At 45.7% G+C, this 10,535-nt stretch overlaps 1 protein-coding gene across 2 annotated transcripts; it reads left to right on the forward strand.

Moving 5' to 3' along the window:
- Positions 1-303: 303 nt before the first annotated feature.
- nbr1a (NBR1 autophagy cargo receptor a) lies at positions 304-9,874 on the forward strand. Of its 2 annotated transcripts, XM_034570534.1 has the most exons (22): positions 304-606; positions 957-1,019; positions 1,109-1,127; positions 1,779-1,801; positions 2,114-2,296; positions 2,493-2,570; positions 2,670-2,893; positions 3,163-3,282; positions 3,524-3,823; positions 4,168-4,327; positions 4,754-5,002; positions 5,097-5,198; positions 5,648-5,723; positions 5,886-5,996; positions 6,103-6,282; positions 6,409-6,576; positions 6,682-6,836; positions 7,355-7,839; positions 8,082-8,167; positions 8,268-8,355; positions 8,762-8,861; positions 9,485-9,874. In XM_034570534.1, the coding sequence occupies exons 1-22, from the start codon at positions 505-507 to the stop codon at positions 9,671-9,673; spliced, it is 3,261 nt and encodes a 1,086-aa protein (XP_034426425.1). In that variant the 5' UTR covers positions 304-504; the 3' UTR covers positions 9,674-9,874. The 2 variants fall into 2 exon arrangements, with proteins under 2 accessions (XP_034426425.1, XP_034426426.1); XM_034570535.1 differs by lacking the exon at positions 3,524-3,823 and having other exon boundaries at positions 369-606.
- Positions 9,875-10,535: the final 661 nt, after the last annotated feature.

Below are 10,535 nucleotides of genomic sequence, written 5' to 3' on the forward strand. Positions count from 1 at the left end.
CGGAAACGGACGAGCCATCGACGAAGCCTACCGTCAGAAAAAATAAAATAAACAAATAAACAAATAAAATAAAGCTGAGTTAAATTAAATTAATTTAGTAATTATTGTTTTAATAAATCCATAAATCTAAATTCCAATATAGAAAAAACAACTTTTACAAAACTGACCATTTATATCAATCAATACATTTCCCAAAACTCTGATTTTACAAATAAAGAAGCTTAAAAAAAGCTTAACAAGATTTGTATTTAAATACTTTTCCTTTTTTATTTATTATTTGTCACGATTCCCTGTATTTCCGTGAGGTGGCGGTACCGCGCCTTTAACCCCGCTTTACCTGCTCGGGCGAAGAAGAAGACGAGGCGGCGACGTCACCGTATTTTTCTCCTCGACGCAGCTGACGATGTAAACAAGAGAAGACGGTCGAGGGCAGCGGGGATCGAACAGGCCACCGTCACCGCAGAGCACCGCCGCTCCCCCCCGCCCCCCGGGCCCCGCTGAACCATGGGGCTCCCGGTCACCATCAAAGTCAACTTCCGCGGGAACGTGAAGCGATTCCTGGCGCAGGACCTGGACAAGCTGGAGTGGGAGTCCGTGGAAGCCTGGGTGAGATGCTAACACGCTAACATGCTAACGGAGACGCTGGCGCAGTTTGGCGACAGCGAGCGAGCGGGAGGCCGGGGCCTCGGCACGCGAACAGCTGAAGGACAGACGGTCCTCCGGGGGACTGGACACGGACAGGACCGTCTCGCCTCGTTCTCAAGTTCGCACACTGCGTCACATTATACGTATACAAAAAGAAAACAACCGCGATCTGTGCGCAGTTTGTCTCCAGGTGTCAGCTGTGGGATCTTCCTTTAACTGATGTTTGGACACGTGAGGGATTTAAAAAAAAAAAAAAATCAAAACAACCCGTCCTGCCTCTTTAACGTGTGTCTTTAAATCCCACGTTTCAGATCAAAGCGTCGTTTGGGATCAACCACTTCCAGGTGAAGTACTTTGATGAGGACAACGAGGAGGTGAGAGTTCGTCCCGTCACGTTTATAACCACGTGTTTTCCTGTGTTTTTAAGTTGCTGGACTCATTGTGATGTCATTCCCTCTTTCAGATTTGCATCAACAGTCAAGGTGAGGAGGTCTTCCATGTTTCCTGCCTCGAAAACAAACACCAACAGATGTGTAATTTAATAATTGGGTTATAACTACTACTACTACTACTACTACTACTACTACTTTGTATTCACATGACGCTTTAACAAGGTACAAAGACACGTTACTAAGGTTAAAAACAGAGAGAAGCAACAACTACAGATATAAATACACACAATAATAAAAATTGCTGCAGCTTAAAATAGTGAAACCAATATTTGTTATAATTGATTTGTTTTGCGGGTTCCAGCCTCTTAAATTTAAAATTGCCTGATTTCTTTGCTTTGAATCACACGTTCGAGAGTTGGTTTATCAAAACCACAATTTAGAATTCGTCTCTTTTGGTTCTGAGAGAAGATTAAGGATTTTTTCCCAGTTTTATATCAAAGTATGTTGAATATTTATAGTTTTTCAACACATTTTATAAACAACTACAAAAGATACAATAATAATGGAAGTAATTTGCTCTAATTTTGTTGTCTGTGAATATCATAGAACCTACAAATACAAACACCTGAGCTAAACATTAAATTCAAGGCTTTATCTGTAAATTACAGAATATAGAAATGTTAACTGGTTGATAATCAATTGTCCAACCGACTTACTGTTGATTTTTGTTTTTTATTTCAGATGAATATGAAGAAGCCATCAAGGTAATAACTGAATTTAACAGCACATAACACAAGCATTTCAGTAGAAGTAGAAATGTCAAATTCAGTCAATCTTCACTGTAAAAGACGTAAACACACATCAGATCTACACACCAGCTTTCACATAGTCACAGTTGTACACAATTCACACGTCAGACAAATAGTAAAGATGTTGAAATTAGAAATGTGCCACTCCTTCACCGTATGGCTAGATTGAGTCACAACATAGCAACAAAAAATGCATTCCTATACATGTGTTGCATTTTACATATTCGGGTTTCAGCCTCCGGTGGTATGTGTTTGTTTTCCATTCAGAGTGCAGAGAAGCAGGGGAACCAGTTGCACATGAACGTGTACAAAATGAAAGGGCAGGCCTGCGGAGGCCCTGTTAAGACGGAGGTGAAGGAGCTGAAAGGAGACCTCCGACCCGCTCCTCCTTACCCCTCCAGGGTCAAGACCGTGGACAAGGGCACGCAGGTCACCCCCGAGCGAGAAGCTGTAAGGAACCTAGCAGATTCTCCTCCTCAACAGTTTATCAGCATCTGTGTGTAGTTTCTGTTTTTCTCTACATGAAAAACACTTTGTTGCTTGGATACAGAGCCGAACAGAATTAATCACCACCTGCAGATGGTGCTGTTAAATCGTGTTGCTTTAAATATTCTACATGAACTGATGTCTCATGATTTTGGTGTAGGTCACAGTAAAGGACAACAAGGGGAACAAACCAGATGATGAGCCCCCTCCAATGTGGTTTAGAGCATACATGGAAAAGGTAAAGTTTCATTAAACTTCAACTTTTTCTGTTACATGTGACACACTTAATTGTTTTTTGGTCTTTTAGCTTCTAAATCTAACTCTTCTCGTTTCATAGTTTAAGGATGAAGTGGTGAAAGAGGTCGTTGAAAGGATGTGCAGTGACTTTTCTGGCCAGTGTTGCACCCACCAATCCTCTGATGGGCCCCCTGAGCCCAGCAGGGCCAGTGGAGGACCCATAGGACCCAGGCCGGGACCCTCCGCCTCAAGCGGGTCACTTGGCTACACCCCAAACTGCAGTAGCTGCAACAAACTCACCTCTGAAGGGGCGTACAAGTGCAGGTAGGCCTGGAAGATCTAAAGTAATGAGCAGCATTTAGATGAAAATGGATCAAATCAATTTAGGATGATTTTCAAACACTTTGATTAAGTGTGACGCACATTTTACAATTATGAATCAATAAGTGACAGTGGTGATGGTTTGTCACTTATTTACTTTTATTGATTCTTTGGACCTTTGAACCTTTTTATGAGTTCAGTTTTTTACAGGCACTGTGTTCTTTAAGCAGCTTTTTGAGAATTCATGTTTTTGTTGTCTTCTTCCCCGCCAGTGTGTGTCCGTCCTGCATCCTGTGCGAGATGTGCCGACATAGCCATGACCCCAGCCACAACCTCGTGAGAACCAAGACGCCTCTCTCCATCCCCGAGCACGGGATGTCCGGAGAGTTAAGGTAAAGGCCAAAGACTCAGGACGAATCCAACCCACCTCTTTGTTTTTGCTAGCAGTGCAAAGCCTGTTGCTATCACTTCCACATGAATAGAACTAGAAATAGCTGCGAAGCACAACTGCAAACATGTCTTTACCCACAGATTTCTGTAATTCATGAATTATGAGTGTGACTGTGTTTTGTTCTTGGAAAATAAACTTTTGATAGTCAACAAATAGGTGTTCCTGATGACATTTCAAACCAGGTTCCCACGGCGAGGAGACAGGACAGTGCGCAAGGCCGAGCGACAGCGCCTCAAAGCAGAAAGGAGGCAGCTAAGAGCAGAAGTGAAGGAAATCAAGAAGAAACTGAGACTGGAGAAGAGGGGGCCGCAGTGGAGTGGGCCCTCTACCTCAGGCAGAGTCAACCTGACAAACATGGCCTCTGCGTCCACCCAGGTCCCAGCCCTGCCCCCCCCTGCTGACTCAGAAACAGCCTCAGGTCCAGCCCCAGCCCACGGTCCCATCCCCGCCCCGGTCCCCGACCCCCAGGCCTCCAGTCCAGAGTAAGCGCCACCCCGGATGGGCGTCCGACAGTGCTGGGTACCTCGAACCCAGCATGGATGCAAAAAAGTCTTTTTTTTCCAAGAAAAGAAATCAAAATATGCCATCTTTGTAATCTAGTCTGTAAAAGTGTATCGCTGGCTGCTCTGGGGTGGTGGAAATGTTGGAACTACCTCAATGTGAAAACTGCTGCTGCTTCATAGATTTTCTAAGAAAAAAAATGCTTTTGAGCTGCAAAAAAAAAAATTTCTGGGGTCCTGCTTTTTTGATTCGTAGAGAACAAAAGAGATGGGTGTTATGAGAAACCAGGGCTTTTTTCAACAATGCTCTGTACACTTGAAACTAGGGGTCCCGGGGTCTCGCACGCGTCTTTGGTGCCCACTATGGCTGCCTTGTTTCTGGATGAAAATCTGCCTGACGGCACCCGTCTGGAGCCTGGTACCAAGTTCATCAAATACTGGAAGATGAGGAACTCGGGCACTATCAGCTGGACCTCAGAGACTAAGGTACCCCTCCCACCCACCGAGAGGACAGGCTCTGCTCTCTCTCTGCCCCCTGCTTCTCTCTCTGAGCCCCCACTCAGCTCATGCTTATCCACTAACACCAGCTAAGATTTCTCACCTTTTCTGATACAACTAAAGCTTCATGTCTGAGATGTTTATTATTTGGATTAAGTTGAATCTGTGTTTTTTTAGTCAGATTTTCAAGTCTTTGTCATTATTTGAGTGTGTGTTTGTTTGAGTGTTTGAGTGCGAGTGTGTGTGTGTTTGTTTGAGTGAGTGTGTGTGTGTGTTAGTGTGTGTGTGTGTGTGTCCCTCACTTCACCGTGTTTTCTGTTGTGTAACTTCTGTTGCATGCCGTTGTCCCTGTGCCTTTTCGCATGTGTATATTTCTATTTTGTGTTCTCTGTGTGTGTGTGTGCGTGCACTCAGCTAGTGTTCATGTGGGGAAACCTCGGCCTGGCGTCAGAGAAGAAGAGGGAGGTGCCGGTCCCCTTGTTGCTCCCCGGACAGGTGGGGGTGGTCAGCGTGGCCTTTGTCGCTCCTGTGATGGAGGGGACGTACACCTCCCACTGGCGGCTGGCGCACTGCGGGTGTCAGTTCGGCCCGCGTGTGTGGTGCAGCATCGTGGTCGACCCCGGCAACAGCCGCAGCACACCCGGACATCAGAGCAAAAGAATGGCAAGTCTGCGACCCGACGACACCCTGCACGGCCGCAATGGTGATGTTATTGTGTCCGTTTAATCCACAACGATGTCGTTGGTTTGTGCTTCAGAAGGAGGAGGTGAGGACAGTGGAGAGGGAGATGGAGCTGAGGTGTGACGAGCTCCATCACGAGGATTTCTACTTCCCCTCAGTCGACCTGCTGACTGCACAGGTGCACACCCACAGCTCTGTCGTTCATCAACCACAACACCACGTTTTAATGCTTCTTTTGTCAAAGACTATGTTTACATGGACACCAAGATTCTGACTATTGACCTTATTCAGAACATTGAGATTAAGATGTTTACTTGAGTTTCGTTCATATGTCACAGAGCAGATTCTGATTAGGACTCATTACGTTATTCTGCCAGTTTTAAAACCCAAACCTGAAATAGTTTCTTGTACGATGCTAATATTCTTTTTACCCCTTTGGGTTTTTCGTCCTGATTTTGCAAAAGCTACTGCTCCTTTTATTTATTTTTAAATCTGGTTTATACCCATAACATGCGTCGTCAAGCAGCTGGTCGTATGTCACGCGTCTTGCTTCAACTTCAACTAAATGATAAAACCAAGCTACGTTGTGAAAAACCTTCTGAAATACTGTGTCTGCTCTTCTTTCAGGATCTTCTCTCATTTGAGTTGTTGGATATAAATATAGTTCAAGAGTTGGAGAAAGTTCCTAATAACACCCCTGTTGGTAAGAAACGTATAATTCTTAAAACACTCGATTAACATGTGACAATTCTTATGTTAACTTCCATTCTTCCAAAGTTGCTTCAGTAAAACTAAGGCTACACTTCACTTTCTATGGAAACACAAGTTTAGTGACTCTGTTGTGTTTCCTCTGCTTGATTTGTAGATCTGACGCCCTGTATATCCCCTCTGCCCCATGATCCACCACTTCTGGAGACGGCCATAACTTCACAAATAAAGGAAGACACAGAGGTCACAGGGGTCAGAACACTTTTTGGTAAGATATACACACGTCCCAAACTGACGGACGAGGAGATGCAACTAAATAAAAAAGTGAACACGTAGCAGTGAATATAAAGTAAAGTTTGTTCTGTGTTGACCAGGAGTGAAACTGAGGCAGCCGAGGGAGATGTTGGAGCTTGTGACCCAGGAGGAGGAGGAGAAGGAGGAGATCAGTGGAGCCCAGTTCCTCTGTGAGACCGTCATCCGCTCCCTGACCTTGGAGGAAGCCCCGGACCACAGACCCCTACGCCGGCTTCATCAGAGGAACCACAAACCACAGAGTGAGGAGACATTATTCTTAACTATCTCCACAATCACCAACAAACCAGTGCTGAGAAATATCCGATAGATGTTTTGTGTTTGAAGGTTGCTCAGCTCAGGTTTTTCTCTTCTGTAAAACACTTCAGTTGTTTCCCGCGGTCCAAGCTTTTGCGTTGAGAGAGCAGCGGAGGCCGAGAAGATGGAGAAGCAACAAGAAGGAAACGTGGATCTCTGTGCTCTGAGACTTGAGAGTTCAGATCTGCCTCCGGACACAGGCCTCAACCCGATCAGCCAAGAAGAGGAGACGAGGCCGGGTCAGAGATTCTTTCTGATACGATGGATTTTCCTCTTGAATACACAAATAGGACATCTGTGATCAATATTTCAACGCTCATATTTGTTTTTTTGTCCACTTAAAGTTGTTCTCCTGGAACCAGTGACTGAAAACCTGCACACCAGTTCGCGTCGTGATATCGAGGATGAAGAAGTCGTGGTTTTGGACGAGATGCAGATCATGAAGGTTACTCAAGAGGAGAAAGACGAGGGTGCAGCCAAAGGAGAAGACTGGGATGAGGTGAACCTTTTTTATACTTGCTCTGACTTTATGTTTTGATGAAGAAAACAAATGATAAATATTTGGGATTTAGATTTGTAGCTGGTCAGCAATGAAACCTGAAATCCTCGAGGCTTTTTAATGCAACAATTTGCAACTTGAATGGAAATATGTTTCCTCTTTTATTCCCACTCTTCACCCTGAACGTCTGTTCTATGTAACTTTGGTGAGTGGGTTCGATCTCCTGTGAGGAACTGACGGATAGTTGCAGCTTCAATTCACCATGTTTGGCTGCAGAGGGCGCTGTTACGTAGTGTTGCTGAAAGCAAAGCAGAGACTCTATCAGGAGATGACAGTAACATTAACTAAGGGGACAGCGGACATTACAGAGACATTTACTTAGGACAGTCCTTCATTTCTGTTTGAGAAGTTACGGCAGGAGAAAGTTTTCACTCCGATATGATGAGATAAGAGGTGTTAGTGTTTGTGTTGTCATTCTCCTGTGATGACGTCTGTGAATGTCCCTCTTTGTGCGTCAGGTCAGCAGCCAGACCTCCTCAGTCTCCTCCTGCGACGACTACATCATCGTCCTCCCAGACTGCTTTGACACCAGCCGTCCTCTGGGGGAGTCCATGTACAGTTCCGCCATGTCGCAGCCTGACATCGCTGCTGCTGCTGCTGAAGCTGAAGATGATGATGATGATGATGAGACCTCAGCCGCTCCAGACGTTCAGCAGCTGAAAGACGACGACGACGAGTCTGACTGCGAGCCGGGCAGGACGGCGCCGCTGAGCACGAAGCAGGAAGAGGCGGAGGAAGAGGCGGAGGAAGAGGCGGAGGCGGTCGTGGCTGAGGATTTGTCGGTGAATGTCTGGCTTCCTCCCATCCCTCTGATCCACAGCAGCATAAACCAGATGCTGTGTGCGTCTCAGACTCTGGACGCTGTGACTCTCACCCCGGAAGTGGTGCCACCGCCGATTCTGGTCGATTCCCTGCTGTCCCCGCCGGCTCTCTACTCACCCAGGTAAGATGGCGGCTCAGTCACATGGTCCTCGGTCGCTCAGAAGTCTTTTATCACGCTTAAAGAATCTATCAGAGATTTATCACACTGATAACACGACATCTCAAACAACATGATAATAACATCTTACATAAATGGACAGTGACCACTTCTCCCCAGTTTACTATTCAGTACTGTACTGCTACATATTTTCCAGAAAACCCTCGTGCCTCGTGTTTTTAACTGTTGGTGGTTTCCTGTTTCAGGTCTGAGGCGCTGTACCTGGCCGAGGACCCCAGTCCTCCAGCCTGTGACCCATACGAGCCGCACCAGCCAAGGGTCCATCTGAACGGTGAGAAGGGAAACGCAGTGTGAGCTTTGTTTTGAAGACAGGAAGTCAGGCTGTCATTTCATGTGTTCTCATGTGTGTTATATCCTCATCTGTTCTGCAGTGTCGTCCGGTCTGTCCCGATCAGCAGGCTCCGCCTCCAGTGCCTTCGAGACGTACAACCCCAGACCCAGCAACGCACTGCAGCCAAGGTGCAGGTCAACTTTATTTATACACAACTTTAAAATAACCACCAATGAGCAAAATGAGGGACAGGCTTAAAACAAAACAAAAAAAATCTAGAAACAAACAAAAAAATTAAAAGTGCAAAAGCAATACATTGTTTAACAACTGAGAATCTAAATATTGTATAATAACAGATGAAAGGTGCCAAACTCGAATTGAAAGCCAATGGGTCTTAAGGTCATTATTTAAATGTTTCTAAAACTTGATTTGCTTCAATTCCACTAACTACAGAGATTTAATCATTTACCTCATACATAAGTTTTGGCCAGATGTACAGTCAGTTCTTTTGTGAGCATGAAGCAAGTGGAACACATTGTTCCTCATAACACGATTACACAACCCAGCGTAACCACATCTCTGTCTGCGTCACAGGGGCCAAGGAGGCATCACTGAGGGACTTGTCAAGGGGGCCCTTTCTGTGGCAGCGTCCGCTTATAAGGCTCTCTTCACTGGACCAAACTGCCCAATACAGGTACATCACAGCTCTGCTTGAACATAAATCCAACATCCACAGGAAGACGTCAAGATAGTCACGAGTCATTAGATAACAGCAAAACTGAGAAGTGTCTAGCACTCCAGAGAAGTGAAGAAAATGAAAAGAGGTGGTGTCACATTTGAGCTGTCTCAGGATCTTTGTGGTAACTGCGTCCGAACATGAACACATTTGCATCATTTCCCCCAAATGAGCTGTGACTGAGCATTAAAAACCTGCTCAGCACCAAACTACAGAAGCAGGTAGAGACCGGCTGGTGAACGTAGAGTCGAGCATGTAGCAGCTGCAGAGTGTGACGGTCGGAGGTAGAGACCAAACATGGAGCTAAAAGAAGAGGGAGCACTGGAGATAAGAGATGGTACAGATGCCTTTGGGCATTTGCTGCCTGACAAGACAAGTTCTGGGGAAACACAAGTGTTCTCCTCTGTAGTTTTGTGACCTAAGTTTGAGGCTTGAATTTTATTGGATTTTTGTTTCTGCTCAATCCATCAAACCAGTTGTATCTCAGGATGAAATGCAGCCGCAGTAACTTTCACCTTCTTCTCGCCGTTTGTTTACCTCCTCGCTCTCGTCTTCAACATGTTCCTCTCGCTCTTCTCCAGCGAGGCATCGACCCGGCCACCAGGCAGGACCCCTCCCTGATGGCCATGCTGCTGGAGATGGGCTTCAGAGACCATCGGCTCAACCAGCGGCTGCTGAGGAAGCACGGCTACAGCCTGCTGCACACCGTCAACGAGCTGGTGCAGATGGCCGAGGAGCGGCAGAACGAAGCCGTCGAGGCTCGGCACTGAGGGGAGGGGGGGGGCGAAGAAGTGACCTCACAGTCGTCGGAGGGAATGTATTTGAGAATATTTCGATTTTGACCCGTGTGTGGTTTTCCAATGTCCTTTGAGTTATTTAAAGACGAGAAAATGAAAAACTATTTATGATTCCGTGACAGGGTGGATAGTTTATTTGGACCAATAGGACAAGAATGTTAAAACAATAAAAAACAAATAAAACTGCATTTACTCCTCGTAAACCATCGATTAGACTAAAACACTCATGAACGGCTTCTTCTGCCTTTTGCCTTTTAATTTAGCTTCAACATTTGGATGAAATTAACCATAAATATATATGAAAACACCTGTAGATTATTACGGATAGTGGTCGACCTCTGCCATGCCTTGTTTACCTGGGCCGCACAACTTTACCGTGTCGGTCAAAAGGACGTAGGAGGAATTAAGTGTGTAACTCTGCTCTTCATCTTCGTGTTGCTGTTGTAGCTGCTTCCTCTGCGCTGAAAAATAATCGTGTCTCGTCAGGGCTCGGCTAGATCCTCCTCACAAGCGGAGCGTGAGTATCGTTGAATGTCGTTTAAAAAAAAGTGTTCCCGAAGAGCCAGCTCTCGTTTAAGGCGACGTTACTGAAGCTGCAGCGGCTGGAACAACAAGCGTATATATTTCCGACTTTTTCTCGATTTTCTCGTAGTGAAACCTGCCTAATCAATGCAATCTTTTTCTTACTGTTATTTTAGACGTTGACATGTGGAATGTAACCGTCCGGACGGGTCACCGTTCAGACTCCCCGGTGTTTTTCTACTTGCTTCTTAGGAGACGCCTGCATGACAGGTAGAGGCTTTAGAGACGAGTCGTGTTCTTGTGTCTTAGCACC

This window comes from Hippoglossus hippoglossus, chromosome 19, assembly GCF_009819705.1.
Source record: "Hippoglossus hippoglossus isolate fHipHip1 chromosome 19, fHipHip1.pri, whole genome shotgun sequence".
NCBI lineage: Eukaryota > Metazoa > Chordata > Actinopteri > Pleuronectiformes > Pleuronectidae > Hippoglossus > Hippoglossus hippoglossus.